Source organism: Diadema antillarum, unplaced genomic scaffold (genome assembly GCF_040938485.1).
Source record: "Diadema antillarum isolate AM-2024a unplaced genomic scaffold, OU_Dant_1.0 seq00000649_RagTag, whole genome shotgun sequence".
NCBI lineage: Eukaryota > Metazoa > Echinodermata > Echinoidea > Diadematoida > Diadematidae > Diadema > Diadema antillarum.
In genome coordinates this window covers 729,519-746,168 of record NW_027271563.1, presented here as the reverse complement: position 1 = coordinate 746,168, position 16,650 = coordinate 729,519, and the positions used below count along the sequence as shown (strand labels likewise).

At 38.7% G+C, this 16,650-nt stretch overlaps 1 protein-coding gene across 1 annotated transcript; it reads right to left on the bottom strand.

The window, feature by feature from the left end:
- Positions 1–5,991: 5,991 nt before the first annotated feature.
- Positions 5,992–9,490, bottom strand: LOC139736494 (uncharacterized). Its single transcript, XM_071647244.1, has 3 exons — positions 9,010–9,490; positions 8,044–8,246; positions 5,992–7,078 (listed from the first exon to the last, which is right to left on the bottom strand). The coding sequence occupies exons 1-3, from the start codon at positions 9,276–9,278 to the stop codon at positions 6,054–6,056; spliced, it is 1,497 nt and encodes a 498-aa protein (XP_071503345.1). The 5' UTR covers positions 9,279–9,490; the 3' UTR covers positions 5,992–6,053.
- Positions 9,491–16,650: the final 7,160 nt, after the last annotated feature.

The window sequence follows — 16,650 nt, the reverse complement described above, 5'->3', positions numbered from 1 at the left end:
TGTTTCCTTTTCTTCCACTTCAGCTCGAATCACCATGAAGCTGTGTGCAGTTGTTGGCTGTAGCAATGGATCTTATCAGCTGGATAAGTGGAAGCAGGGAAAATGCTCCAAGCATCAAACTTTCAATGGACTAGGGTGTTGTGATTGTGATCCTCCATTTCATCTCTTCCCATTTCCCACTGAGAAGCAAGATCAAGATGGCAGAAGGCGATGGAATAAGCTTATGAACCAAAAGGATCAATCAACTGGTAAAAACTGGATAAACAAACCTCATGATAGAGTGTGTTCGAAACATTTCCCGGATGGGAAACCAACCTTGGCGCATCCTGATCCTGTACTTCATCTTGGATACAAACTTTCACCGCAAATAGCACCAAAGCGTGCACCACCAAGAGATCGTGAAGAGCCAACCAAATCTAGGAAAAGAGTTTGCCGTACTCCCACTACATCTTCAACACCAAGTCCATCTATTGGCATGGCTGCTTCAGTGAAGGTTGAAGAGGATCACAGGTACACTTACAAGTGTGATTGCAAGCCTAGTTGTGATTGTGTAGGCTGCATCCAAAAACAGGCAAAAATTATTTCTCTTGAACACAGAGTCAAGGAGTTACAACACAAATTAATTTCAAGACAAACTGAAAACAAAGGACCAAAGAGCTGCAGAAAGAAACTTATATGTGCAGAGAACATAAGTACTGACAAAGATGTTAACCATTGTACAGGTATCAGCTCCAAACAAGCATTTGAGGACATGTACAAATTTGTAGAGCCTCATGCAAAGACAATGAGCTACTGGAAGAGTGCTAAATGTAGCAGGAAAGGCCGTCCATTCAAGGGTACCCCAAAGAAATCTGGTCCAAGGAGAAAATTGCAACTAAAGGATGAATTTCTACTTGTTCTGATGCGTCTTCGATTAGACTTGACTGTCCAGTTTCTAGCATTGCTGTTTGGAATTGTATCCAGCACATGCTCCCAGATAATTACAACTTGGTTAAGGTTCCTTGCAATGACCCTAAAACCTCTGATTGTGTGGCCAAACAGATCATCCATCTCTCTTAATATGCCCATACAATTTAGGAAGCACTGCCGGAACATTAGATCCATAATTGACTGCACGGAAATATTCATTGAGAGGCCACGATCACTTGACCTGCAGGCATCAACTTGGTCAGATTATAAGAAACATAATACCATTAAAGTATTAGTTGGGATCACGCCAAATGGGCATATTTCCTTCTTGTCAAAAGCCTACGGAGGAAGAGCATCTGATGTTGCAATCTTCAGAGAAAGTGGGTTTCTAAGCCTCCTAGACCCAAATGATGTTGTAATGGCCGATAGGGGATTTCCAATACAGGAAGAATTACTCTTGCACCATGCTACGCTTGAAATACCACCAGCTGCACAAGGCAAGCGTCAGATGACAAGGAGTAAAGTGCAAAAGACAAAAGTTATTGCCAATCTTAGAATTCATGTGGAGAGAGCAATTAATCGTTTGAAAGATTTTAAAATCTTAAACAACACAATGCCTCTCACACTTGTACCCAGCGCAGATGATATATTGATTGTATGTGCAGCTCTAGTTAATCTGCAACCAGATCTTATTAAGTGATGTTCAGGTGGACTACAAACTTTTGTGGTAGTTTTATGTCATGACTATGATTCAAAATATTTTTGTGAGGTCAAATAACTGAAAAAAAATTGTAATGGAAAAGATGTACATATATATCCAAAACAGAGTAAAGTTTCAATTCTTCAAAGTGATGTCTTACTGCTTTTGTACTTAAAAAAAAAAAAATTACATATACTACAAAGTATTTCTTCGAAAATATTTTCTTTCATATCCTTTTCCCCCCTCTCGTGCTTTGAAAGAGACAGCAAAACAACACAGTGGTGGATCCAGGCAGGGGACAAAGTTGATGCGCGCTCCCTCTGTAATTTTAAGCCACAAGATAGTTATGGTAAATTGCAAAAATTGAATGAAATCAAATTTTTTTATAAATGTGCTATTTTGTGGTGCTGGGTGAATAATTTTAATGCTTTGTTAAATCATTTTCAAAAGAAAATACCGAAAACTTTGGAAATATTGAATTGTTCCCATATAGGTATTGTATGTACTACATGTAGGGTCCTATAGTGATATTTTGCCATTTGTCATAATTATAAATGAAAATATGTTGTACAAAATGATTGCAAGTACTAGTAGGTTTAATTGTGTTTTGGGACAAAATCCAGCACTTTCTGTAGATCAAGTAAAAAATTTTTGAATTCACCAAAACATTGAATGTGTACACTAATATAGCTAAATCTAATTGTCATTTTGTGCCAATTTTATATTTGCTCTTTGTGCCCCCACTCATTCCAAATCCTGGCTTGTGTAATAGAATCAATGCTCAATCCATTCTAAATTTCATCTCACATTGTCTTAGGTGCTGTTGATGTAATGCACCTAACATTGCTTTTAGGTGCTAAATGGTTTCTAATGTGTTTATCATTTAACTTTGACCAATTGTTATACAGGGTGGCCCAGAAAAAATGGCCTAACCTATTTCCCACGGATTGTTTTTGCAATGAATGGTATCAGTGGATGAGGTAACGTCTTCTGAGAAAAATGACACCAAGATCAGAAAATTTGGTTCAGCAGTTTTCATTTAATAGTACATTGTGTGGGGCAAAGTCACGCCTTAGAATTGTTCTCTTGTCGGCTACCCCTGAACTGAAAATGGTGGAAATCCGGGCGTACCACAGCTAGAAAGAGTAATCAGATTAAGTTGATCAATTCTTACGAGTAGTCTCTAGTCAATACAATTTATCAACTGAATCAGATTACCCTAAACAACTGTGGTACGCTCAAATATCCACTATTTTCAGTTTAGGGTTAGCCGACGAGAAAATTTTTAGGGCTCGACATTACCTGACAAAATGTACTAGAAAATGAAAACTACTCAACCAAATTTGCTCATCTTGGTGTCACTTTTCTAATCAGATGTTACCTTATCCACTGATACCATTCATTGCAAAAACAATCCGTGGAAAATAGGTTAGGCCGTTTTTTTCTGGGCCGCCCTGTATAGTAAATAAAGAAGCTTTAATAGGAGTGAACTGTAATTTGTTAAACAAATTTCGGCATTACTCTCATGTGGTGAAGGTCGCATGTTCGATCTGTAATGAATATCGCAAGTCACCAAGTCACAAAAAAACTGGAAGTGGGATTCAAACCTGCCATCTACTGCATGCAGGGCAGGAACTTGCCCACCAGGCTGTTCTGGTTCAAGGCTAAGTCACAATCTTCGGCACGTGGGAGTAATGCTGAACACTTGTTTGAAAATTATTGTAATATTCAGGCGCGGTTCTACGGGGAAGAGGGGGGCTTAATTGTACATTATATGTCAGTATACAGGGAAACCCCGTTATAACGAGCTCGGATATAGCGAGATATCGCTTTCAACGAGGAGATTTTACTGGTCCCATTTTCATTTGCACATATCAAAATGGTACAAAAATGCATACGTTTATAACGAGGTACCGGTTATAACGAGGAAAAATTGGCGGTCCCTTGGACCTCGTTATAACGGGGTTTCCCTGTATAATGATTATAATCTTTGGCTCTAGGTCCGCACTTGGTAATACATGTATGTATCTTGTGATTCCATGACTACTGAGAGTCTGTACAGAAATTTATACAAATGAAACAAAATGTAATTCAGTTACATGTTCAGGTGTTTTGTTTTATTAGAAGTGAGCCAGTCTTCAATGCATTGAAGCTCAGACATTGAGGAGGTAGATCTTTTTCTGTATACATAAGTACACCCGATAAAATTTAGTAAAACACATAACCTTAATGCCCGCTGAACACTACACGATGGTCTTCAGCCATGAAGTAACATGAAATTGCATACATTTTCTGCACAGTGGGTCAATGGCCAGTCTTAAAAAATTTGACATGTCAAATCCTTAAGACTGGTCTTAAGACCGAGTCTTAAGACTGGAGACTGACAAGGTTGTGACGTCACACTTCTGGTCTTAAGACCGGTGAATCTTGGCAATAGTACGCGGTGGGCTTTAGTTACAATTTGATGAAAAACCTGATAACCTTTACCATCATTTTAAAGGTTTTAAACTTTGTTACAGGCTACTAGTCTTGTACATTAAAGTTTGTTGCTTTAATTATATCTAGGGAGCACACAGGTCTAGTACTGATACTGGATGGAAATAAATTAAGAATGAAGAATACACACACATTTACCTACATGTACATGTAGGTGTAATACTGACATTGTATTGAAACAGCTATCAAGAATGCAGAGAAATTACATGTACATGTAACCTCATAGATCACTCATGATTTTCCCAGTGTACTTGTTTTGTCACGTTTATCCCACTATCACTTGTGCTTGCACATTGAGTAATTCCCTTTAAAAATGGTTACATGAATGATGAATTTGAATGTAAAGAACTATTTGAAAGATGTTTTTTTTAATATGGCCATGTCATTAAAAGAGAAAGATGCATGTAATGAATATGCACCTGTATTTGAGTCTTCAAATTCTTATGTGCTGTACTTACACAAGTTATCTTTTAAAGTCATAAGTAGCTGCCTGCAGTAATAGAGTGAAAGGGTTGAGAGGGTGAAGAATGCATGAGAGAGATTGAGAGAGCACTAAAAAAAAGTGAGAAAAGGGGGAGGTGGGGGGGGGAGAGGTAGAACAGTACACGAATATGTGCAGTCAACCTCGCTGAAATTGAATACAAATGAACAAGAAAAAAATCCTTTCACAAATGTTGCTTTACACAATAAAATAAATACTGGTTTACACCTATGTGAACCAGAATTTTTCTTTGACTTATACGATTATTCGAGTTGTGTGAAGATTCGGAGTAGCATCTCTTAAATTCCATATCTCAGACTAGCGTCTATTAAATTCCATATTAAAGCAAATACATCGTTCTCATCAGGGTCATTGTGAATAACTCTTGAAGCATAAAAAATGGCAAGCATAATTGCATTTTGATATTAATAATCTATGAGAAAAGAGTGTGAATCTGTATGCAGTCATTTAGGCAAGGCACAGGTATTTCCCAGTGATGTACATGTACATGTATGTAAGTACATGTACATGTAGTAGCAGGTATAGCAATGACGATTTTTGTTTCCTTGAACAGTGCAAACTCACAATATGCTTACGACCAATAAAATTACCTCGATATTTCAAGTTCACGTATCTTTTCATTTCATCTATGAATAAAATCAGAAAATTAATGATACTAGCAAAAATATCTTAAAGATAGAGACATTTGCAGCCTAAAACCTGATATGTTCATACACCTTGAAAAGTCACAAAACTTTGCATGAATAAATGTTAACTCTTCTCAAAATGTGTGTGAAATCTTAGAATCATACCTTTAATACAATATTTGTAAAGTATGAAAACTAATCAACTAGTGTCGCCTGATATCGCAATATACATTTTAACCAGATAAAATTTAAAATGATGAGACTTTGTCATGTCCCCTTGAACTAGCTCAGACAAAATATTACAAAGTACTAATTCAAGGTTCTAGATTGATAACTGCTTTATGTGAAAGACATAAATAACCGAAGAAATCTCACATTTTAGGCTGCAAATGTCTCTGTCTGCCATTAACCCTTTATGCGTTACGTTCGCAATTTTGCACAATTGTCATGAAATTCAAAGGCAGGAAGTACTGCTCATTGTTCTGGGAATGAACAATCGAAAAAATCAATACCTTTCTCCCAAGGTGCTGGGTCTGTTGGGGGACCAATTCAATGCACTATTAACCCTCTCATTACCATAGGCATGTAGATGTCTAGTAAGTCAATGGAGTTTGCAAGGTCTGGTACTGAGAGGGTTAATGTGCTCAGAAAAGTATTTAAGTTCATTTTCTTGGATATCACTCTTTAAGTAATCTTAAAGTAACCCATAAAGAGTTAAGGGGTAAAAGGTAGTGTGAATGATAAATATTTTCCAGATATTTTAAGTTATATTCCATTCATAGTACTGTCAATATTCAATACAGTTGCTGCACACACTATGCTACGGTTCATGGCTTTTACTGACAAGTTCAGGGGCAATGTGTTGGCAGAAGAATTTCTCGGCCACATCCATCGCTTTGTTCCACATTTCTCTATTAAAAAAAATGCGCTCTAGATGGAATCCTGATTGGGTGTATACAAAGAAGTCACACCACGTGCGTCCAGTGATCCCCATTTGGCACTGAACTTGATAATAGTACTGGTGATTGTTTTTCAGTTTTGTTTCTCCATCTACCATGGTGAGATAGTCGAGATTCTCAGCTGTTGGTTCCTCAAAGGCAATGGTCCGAGGACACTTTATCTCTAGGACTCCAGGCTCATCACAGCACTTACAAGAAACCAATCCATCAGGTGAAGCTCCAAGAAACACCTTGATTGGATGGACGAATAGACCACACTCCTTTACCTGTACACTTTGGTGGCCATTTTCTTTTTGGATTGTTTCATATGCATTCCTTGCGATTGGCTCCATTATCCGTCCATACTTCAGATTCGGTAAATTTCGATCAATAGTAGAACGACCCATCAGTCTTTCTATGATAGGTTTTGTGTCCTGACTTTTGGAAGAACATGGATCATCGAGCGTAGCTTGCCTTGTAATGGCTGATTTCAAGTTAGATGCTGTTATCATTCCTGCACGAAATTTTGCCCACTGTATATTTTCTGCTTGGCCTCTTGTATGTTCTTCCACGACATTAACTTCCTCCTGTGTATACGTAGGCAAACCATTCAGGAACGACTCTACAGTCTCATACCTGCCACCTAAAGTTGTCAGACAGTCGGGATCGACTGAATTCTTTGTTTCAACTTCTACCTCTTGTCCCAGATTGAAGTCTACTTCAGGAGAGTAGTTCACAGATGGTGACACATTGTGGCTTTCTTCATCCTGTAAATACTTAAATACTGTTGATCTCTCACAAGTTGGGTACATGGCATTCGCAAGTTGTCTTGCTGGTGGTATTGCCTTGCTTCCCATTGGGTTGAATAGCCTCTTTACTGCTGTGTTGACTGGCTGTTTGCGTTTCCCTGTATTAGAGAAAAAAAAATGGAATCAACATTGAACCCCAAAATACATAATAAATAATTTTGATAATTTCCTTCAGAGGCCTTTCAACCTAAATATACTTTTTTAAAGTTCATTAAATATCAGAAGTTATTAAACAAGTAGTAAAAATTTACATCCTAGATTCATACTTTATTGCAGTTTTTTGTTTTCCAATTCTTTTGATAAATACACGGCTTAAAGCCACTGTTTAACATCGTAACTGATCGATTTAAAAAATTCTAAAACTGTGTAGCCTGACCTCTCTAATCATGTTCAGATGGATGAAAAAACAGCCAAGAATGCAAAAATAATGAAAGAAAACCAGTCATTATCAAGATATCTATGAAAGTTGTAGTTATTATCGCTAGCTATAATAACTCCAGTACTGTAGTCTATGGGGTGATCTTTTAGGTTTTCACTCTTTTGAAGCACTAAATAATAACATTGAAGCCTAATTTTTTCACAGGTGCATTTTTACACCCCATCACATACTCTGATAGCATGTAGGACCATGCAGCTCAGATTTTTTAAATCTAGAAACTGTTAAACTATGCCTTTAATATACATGTACAATAACAAAATATTGGCCTATTTATCGAGGGAGAAAGATAATTCAATTCTAAACAAAAAAGTTACCTTCTATTACTCCTCTCCTTTATCATAAATTTGGGGTCTAAATCAATTCTTGATCATGCTAACCATCAGGCATCAGGCACTGGCATATTTTCCACTTTTGGTCATATTTCCCGAACCCTGTCCAAACAATAGAAAGTCAATGGGAGAAATTTATATTTCCCGGACAATTAGGTGGGAAATAAGATTCTGATCGGGAAATATGCCATCCCTCCTAACCATTACTCATAATCCATGGATGAATTAATGTAATGATTAAAAAAAAAGAAAAAAAAGGGGGGGGTATTGAAAATAGGAAGTAAAGTATGCTTACTTTTGTTTCCATAGCTTGGTTTCACCCACTGCATCTCACACACTGGCTTGCCATGAAGAACTGCAGCTGCACCCCCACTGTACACATTCCAACTGCAGACTTTCGATGTGCATGGTAGATGTCGATTTTGCGACACTCCAGTCATGAAGGCATGATCCAACTTGAAAACCAGTGCAGCAACATGGTTGCATGAAGATCCCAGACTGTAGAAAGTAGAATACAAATCATAATGTAATTAACATATATAGACAACAATATAATAATAGTTTTAAACTTCAAAACGGAGGTATCATCCTACTCTTACCCAGTCGGGGAGCCATTGGTATGAGCTGTGCAAATTTACGTGTCATGCAGTTTCTATAGTTGGAGACAGAAATGAACATTATCGAACTTGTGGAAAATATTGTCCTGTACACCCTAGTGATAAAATATCCTTTTTTTCATCCCACTCCTTCAATTGGATACATGTTACATGTAGACTCTATATCTTGATGATGTGCTTCACATCATGCTGATCACTGATCTTGTTCATATTTTATTAAAATATACTAGATCTCGACTCGAGGGATTAGCACTGGCGGACCCCCCCCCCCCCAAATTAAATAAATCAATCTGTCAGATAGAGGGCAGTGCTGAAATTTGTGTTGGCCATAGACTTACATGGTGTTTGCAGGAGTGTGTGTAAGTTGCTTATTCAATTGGATAGGAGAAAAAAATACAGTGCGCTCATCAAAACCTAAATTTTCCACAACTGGACGCAAGAAGAGACAAGGTAAGTATTTTGGGTTTTTAAATCAAACGGTTCATTTAGATGCCCATTTGTACGGCACATAGATCTAGACCTAAGTCACCTAGTCCCAAACAATATAGTCTACCTTCGTATTAACTATTATTCAGCAATTTACTAGAGTCTAAGTGCAAGTTTATCTGGCAACAACATCATTGCATAATTTGTGTGATTCTTACCCAGCAAAGCAACTACAGTAGGCACTGTAGATTTTTCCGGAGGACTTGTCAATGGCAACCCACACGCTGTGAGGTATGTTTTTTACTGCCAATGAGGGAGTACATTGTGCTTTCAACACAGAAACTTCACTTTCCGCTGAAATTGGGTGGTAGAATATTTCGTGGAGCCACTTGCTGTTGAAGTAAGAGAAGGCCTTTCCCTCTTTGTAGTCTGAGAGTAATCTTTCTTGCAACGTTTTTGGTCTAGTACCACGCGATTTCCGTTCCATCTTACTTGCTTCACTGGGGCAGGGCGCCTCGCTTAACAACCACTCGGCTATTTCAAAATAACTAACGGGTGGCCAAAACTTCACTCCTTCTTTTTCTGGCAACCAGTCATCTTTCAGGTCCGCCAACGGATCTGGAATTTGTTTTCCGTTTATGAACAACAATTCTGCATACTGTTTTGACCGCGATCGTTCTTCTTCAACTTCGCTTGGTTTCACACTGTATCCAAATCGCACTGCGCTGTTTGTAGACTAACGCTTGCAGCTCCGCTTTCAAACCCGTCGTTTTTAGTCCTCTTATGCGAAGAAAATCCTTTAAAGCGTCCACTTTCCAAAATTTGATTTCTTCCAAGGTTAGCTGACGTTCATTTTCCGTCCCATTTGCCTCCATTTTCGATAAATAGTTAAATATTCATTTCTGAATTCTAATCGTCACTGTACACACGTACGATTCAAGTGCAGACTACGATTATTATAAGTTTGTTTATCTCCAATGACCTTTGACATAAACCCACAATGCAATGCGCGCCGAGATTGCGAATCGGCTTATACTGTACGTTTGCTCCGTAGCAGCAACTGGGCTGTGTACCAACAGGTATAGTTAGGGAAGGACTTGACTAGATTACTGACACCGCGATTTCAAGTTAAAATGTTTACTTTTGAAAAAAAAAAATAGCTTGAATTTTATAGAGAAAATATTTTCTCAATTTGGAACATTCAACTATCGAATGAGATAACTGATGTGCTTGAAAAAAAAATGCACGATAACGTTAATACTATAGCCCCCACCATTGTTAGCATGCGTGATTTTGCGCTTGTTACTTGCAAGCGACACTACTGTATACTAGACTCTACAGACTGTACAGTACAGCGATCATAATGACATTAAGTAACAGTACATCAGGCTACAAAGTAAAACTAAATTCATTCAATTATCAAAAACACCAAATAGATCTCGTCTACTTACAAGTCACTAATATTTTGAGGTCCTCATCTGGACGTCAGACGTTTAGAAAAGCGATCTAAGTTAGATATCGAAGACGAAGCTGAAGCGAATGATCGACGAATACTCGAATGCGTCAGCCGGCGGCGCGCGTCGTAGCTAGCTGTTACTAGTATAGTACAGTGTAGTACGTATGTGTGTACGTGTGAGCTGAATGCATGAATGCAGCACGCAAGTGCACAAAATCCATTCTAGCAGCAGCGCGCACTCGATCGGTACCATGGCTATGTTATGATTTTGCACAGGTTTATGTACTTTTGGCGCGTATGATGCATGACAAATCATTTTAAGATTTAGAAACCCGTTTGATTTTAATTCGTCATGAAACTGGGCGATCAGTGTTACCTGATTCGTAATGTATGACCTGAAGTTCGTAGTGTTTAAGAAGATTTGTACAGTACCACTTCGGGTGACAATGCGAATTTGTACTGAATCATAGTTAAACAAATGTAAGATTCGTCATGACTTTGTCGTTTGTCACTCGGGAATTTTCATTCGTCATTACATGATATTAATTCGTAATTACATTTCAAAGAATCGTACTGCGAGTAAAAACATTTGTAGTGAGTGATGAAAAGTTGTCATACCACTCATGACAAATTACTTGACAAACTTTTGAGGATGACCTACGAATTAATTCTTTCAGTGTACACACAGATATATATATATATATATATTGTGAGTGTGCATATGTGTATATATGTATGTGCATTGTATATTCGTATTATGAATATCACTCCTGAAACGGAAAGTTGATAATACATTAAGACAGCAACAAGTGTAGTGGAGGGAAATGGAAACAAAAGGAAGCAATTAAGAGAAAACAAAGTTGAGCTGTCCTATTTCTCGCTACATAGAAGGCGTCACCTAAAATGGTTGTCCGAGAGGTATGCTCACGGACACGCGCATATCGGGTAGGCACACAGGGGCACAGATCAACTCGAATGATTACCTGCTCCACGCCGATAGCTGGGTTCTGTGGATACGGCAGCTGGCCGGTGCTCGGGACGGGCTGTGAACCGTAAGCAGCCATCGCAAGTCGTGGCGGTGGTGGCGTGTGATATGCTGTGAGACGAAAGATGAACACACGATGGCGGCGAAATTCAAGCCAGGGTCACGTCTCGGTCCCAAAATGGTGATGTATTCAAGTGGTTCGATCTCCCTGCAAATTCTAATACGGCGAACTGCTTTCGAGATACGTTCGGTCCATGTTCTATCTCATACGAGCCTTGTGAATTTCTTCCTTCTACCTCATAATAACGATATTCCATTGCCTAAACCTGCATACGTCTTGCAATATGAGCGCCAGCGCGCCCGTGTCTCGCAAGAACGCATGATGTCGAAGGGCAAGTACAAGTATACATTGTACATATGTTTGAACATTCCCCGTGTTCAGATGACTGGACTGTGAAGAAATCTGTTAGGCCACCAGCACCCTCTTCCCTTGTGTTTGCTTTCGTCGAACAAAATGTAGTGGAGGTGCAGGTATCACAGTAGGTCTGTATAGTCAGTGTTGTTTTCTGCCTCGGAATATTATGGGGGGGGGGGGGGGGGGGGGGGGGGAGATACCTGCGATCTCTCTCGCTGATGATAACCAGTGTATACTATTACACTTCCAGATACTATTACATGTACTTTCATTCTACTAAAGATAATGATTTTTTTTTTAAATAACACATCCTGTATTGGAAAAGTTAAAGTTACGCCAGGTGCATTCACACACTTTTGTTATTCAAAGTAATAATGTAGTGATTGACAGATGATGTTGCATCAAAAGTATCGATAGAATTTTCGTTTAGAATGACTTTTTTTTTTGGGGGGGGGGGGAAGGGTTGGCCGGTCCAAGCAGTGCACAGAAGGTTAGCATAGAAATATGGAACATGTTATTTATAATCGGGGTATCATAAATCAACCCGAGTAAAGCATGTGCATTTGCGTTGCCGATGAGCCATAAACTTAAAGACTATCGCCACAAGAGAGCGTCCTTTCACAAAGATGACGCTGATTATAATCTCTGCCTTGAGAGAAATTTGTACCTTCATTTTGACATGGTAACCTGTAGGCCTATACCTGGTATACAGAATGAGGGCAGTGCTCATCATTGTTACGACTTGGGAAATTGATTTCCCTGTTGTTATCACCATGTTTCTGAGTTGTGATAAGGGGTCGTGAAATATTAAACATTAACTCATAGTCGAAATGTATAAAATACTTAGTTTATAGATCAACGTGTAGATATATCTATAAAGCAACGTAAGCGAGGAGAAAGGAAATATTTCAGGATACTTAGGCTGTTTGAAATAGAATTTAAGGGTTTGTTTGTTTGTTTGTTTGTTTGTTTGTTTGTTTGTTTGTTTTAGTAGGAACCCGCAGAACAAAATCTGACACTTTGTGTTTCGCAGATCCCGAAGAAAAGAAAGAAATGTAGCTGTTGAAAGAGAAAGTATGCAAAAAAAAAAAAAAAAAAAAAAAAGTGTAGCTGCACACGCACACAAGCGCGGGAACGGACAGTCGCATGCACCATTCATAAAATATCTGTATAAGGAACCCTGCACTTACATAAACAGTAAAGTATGAAATGTAGGATTTTACTATACGAATGTTTATAGCGAGCACTGAATTTATTAAGGGAGGAAGAGAGTGAGGAACTAAGGACGATAACGAAATATGAAGATAAAGAACAGAGACGCAACTAACACATGAGATATAGCATCAAAGTAGTAGTTATATTTGGTTGTAAAACATGGGACGTTTTACAGCACTGTAATACCTCTTATTATATAAGTAGAAACAAACGTTGTTTCTACAATAGCACACCGAAGAGGGAAGAATTCTCCAGACCTGCGAGTCCAGCTGGCAGAAGGTAAATAATGATTTCCGAACAAGGAAGCTATTAAACAAAAGGATTAAGATGACTCGGTTTAGCATGGTGTAATCATGGAGTTGCAATGTTTGGTATGGCCTATTGTAGCTGCGTCATGGTCAAACCAATTCACAGCATACGTTACGTATAGGCCTATTATACGTATACTGCCATGAGACAAAGCAGCATGGAAAAGATGTAGCATTCGCTCAGCAAACATTTTCTTTATCGTTGAGAAAACATTATTAAACTCTTTTCAACGTTTGACTATTCGCTAATCAGAACTTTAAATTTTGGAATTGCCATGCGAACATTCAATTACTGAAATATATACCACTTAGTGTGAGCTTTCGCGTTTTATTTGTTTGGTGCTAATGCTTGTGTGACGTTGGCTTTCCCCGGCTGCTGTGCATTTCATACGATATGTGCATGAGTCACGCACATAACAGCTGTTTTGTTTGTTTTGTTTTTTCGTTTATCGTCGCTGCATGTTCTTTGGAACGAATGATGCTATATAAACGACATAATCTACAAAGAACGTGCTACCATGAATGGGCTCAAATTTCAATCAATCGGCAGCTATGCGTAACCATGGTGCTGGTGACGCTCATGTACCTTTTTCTCAAATACTGGAGTACCCCTTTCCATGTGCACACGATCTTACAGATCTTATCACGAAACTATTTAAAGCTACCATATACAAGCAAGTACATTTCTTTATATTTCATTGCACGCGTTCTCTCTTATGTCTTAATGAAATACACTGTTTGATTCTTTAATTCAGCGCCCAGAATGCGACCTAAGAAATTAAAAGAAGGTACATTGTTCATTTTAATTTCACTATATAGAGAATGAGTCGATCACACTAAACATAATGATTTGTGTCACATATCAATGCCGACACTTTTAACCAACGACATTTGAATAACGACTTAAAGGGATCGTACAGTTTTCGTTGAGACCTAATTTCAGGTTTCTAACATTTTTTTTGTGAGATAATGAGAAACCTCTTATGAAATATGAAAGAGCATGTAATTCTATGAGGAATTCAACGTTTATTTGATGAAAATTGACCCACACTTTATTACGATCGCTTTGTTTTACTTTGTTTTTGGATGTTTCATTCATTCCACACCCGATTTTCATCAAATAAACGTTGAATTCCTATTAAAATGGTATGCTCTGTACTATATCATAAGTGTTTTCTTGGTATCTCGCAAAAAGTTAAAAGCCCAATTCTCATCTCCACCAATACTGTACTATCCCTTTAATTTGAATAATGATAACTAATTTTGAACGATAATGATGTTGACAATGAACCAAACCAAACGAATGAAATAGAAACACCGACAGAACAAATAATCGTTTTATTCTATCAACGCCACCGTTGACCTGCGTAGAGTGGTATAATAGAAATTAAAGGATGTCTTAAACGGAAAGATCACGCGACTTGAATGATTGCCTTCCCCCAGCTCAATCCTTATCCCCCCCCCCCCCCCCCCATCACAAGATTCTGCTGATTATGTGTTTTTGTTTGTGTGTGTGTTATGGACATGTGCATTTATTATTTGCGTGCGTGTCTGTAGTTCAAAGTATCAGTATAAACAACTACTTACAGAGACACTTGCAAGTCTTTTATTTTTTTAGTCCATGAAATAAAGGAGATATTCCATGTGTGTCATACCGAATAAACCAACCCGTTTCACTTCACTTCATTACTCAAATTTGCCACTGGTTTTATTGGTATACATTTACTTCTCTTTTCCCCTCTCTTCAAAACTCCAGCAATATTTCCCCGTATGATAGATTAAATTGCAGTGTGCCAAGCGTCCAAATGAGGATCATTATTGTGAACAAGAAGATTAATCGCAGCTCATAATTCTCATCAAGCTTGTATTTCTGAAACTTTCAAATGATGATGGGTGTCGATAAAGTCCATTTGCAGGTGTGAAACGTCCCCCAAATTTTGCCTTTTCACCTCTCTGCCGACACTGTGCAAGAGAAAGGCTTATGATATCGTCCCTCTTTGGCTGATAACTTGCATCTCTTGAAGCATAAATTCATAAGTCTCTGCAGTATGAGTAAACGTTACGGAATTTAACTACCCGCAGAGAACAACGTTTGGCTATCAAATTTTACGACTACAATTAATGTCCTTCGCTCAACAGATTGTACGTTTCTGATTTCCGCGTACGCAATCAAGTTTTTTTTTTTTTTTTTTTTTAGATCTCACATTGAGCGGACTATACTAAAAGAAGAAAGACATAAAAATGAAGAGTTATCATAAAGTTGAGAATTATCACACATACAGTGACGTCAAGCTAACACTTTTCTTTGCTACTATGTTTGCATTGCGACATCAATAGTGGTCACGCTGGCTATAGAAAATCGTGTGACTCACGCGTTACGTTTCAAACATACGATACTGCATCCGCTCAGCACGGGATCAACTACCTTCCCTAGCTCTTTAGAAAAGGGGATTTCCTCCTCGAAGGAGGCGTGGCCATGAATACAAACACGGACACGGATTGGTGTACAGTGACGTAGCATTCCCAATTTGTGGTGGCCCCTGCGTGTATTGTATTCCGTGAAATATGTCAAATGAATTATTCCTAGCAGATCAGTGTGTCAAACCTGGACTTTGCCACTTGTCATATTGCTGCTAGCATAGGCGCCGGAAGTGGGGGGGGGGGGGGGGCAGGGGGGGCGGCCCCCGACCCCCCCACCCCCCCCCCATCCAAAAAGTGGGGGGCAAAACGCATTTTTGCCCCCCAAAAAAGCCCCCCCCCCAAAAAAAAAAAAAAAATGATAATAAAATAAATGAATAAACAAAGAAAATAAATAAATATGTATATATATGAATAAAAGGGAAAAAATATGGCTACAAACGGCAGCTTTTTTACTGTAAAGTGTAATGTCAAAATTTCAAGCTCGCTCGCTTCGCTCGCTCGCATTGAATCGTTATGCCATTCTCCTAATGTTGCTGACAGTAATTGCCAGTAGTTGCGCCCGATGCCCCCACCCCTTAATTTCCAAAGCGAAAGATAAATATAGCTACAAACGGGAGTTTTGGGACTCTAAAATGTCAAAATCTTCAAGCTCGCTCGCTTCGCTCGCTCGCATTGAATCGTTATGCCACTCTCTTAATGTTGCTACCAGTAATTGCCGGCAGTTGCGTCCGATGCCCCCCCCCCCCCTTAATTTTCAAAGCGAAAGATATCGCTACAAACGGGAGTTTTTGGACTCTAAAATGTCAAAATTCTCAAGCTCGCTCGCTTTGCTCGCTCGCATTGAATCGTTATGCCATTCTCCTAATGTTGCTGCCAGTAATTGCCAGCAGTTGCGCCCGATGCGCCGCCCCATTAATTTCCAAAGTGAAAGATAAAGCTACAAACCCCAGTTTTGGGACTGTAGAATGTCAAAATTTTCAAGCTTGCTCGCTTCGCTCGCTCGCATTGAATCGTTGTGCCATTCTCCTAATGTTGCTGCCAATAATTGCCAGCAGTTGC

Bases quoted from the DNA above. Each gene is read 5' to 3' on its own strand.
- LOC139736494 (XM_071647244.1), bottom strand. From the start codon at position 9,278: ATGGAACGGAAATCGCGTGGTACTAGACCAAAAACGTTGCAAGAAAGA. The intron at 8,247-9,009 runs GTAAGAATCACA...TACTTTCTACAG, and splicing joins TACTGTAGTTGCTTTGCTGG to TCTGGGATCTTCATGCAACC. The intron at 7,079-8,043 runs GTAAGCATACTT...TCTCTAATACAG, and splicing joins ACCAAGCTATGGAAACAAAA to GGAAACGCAAACAGCCAGTC.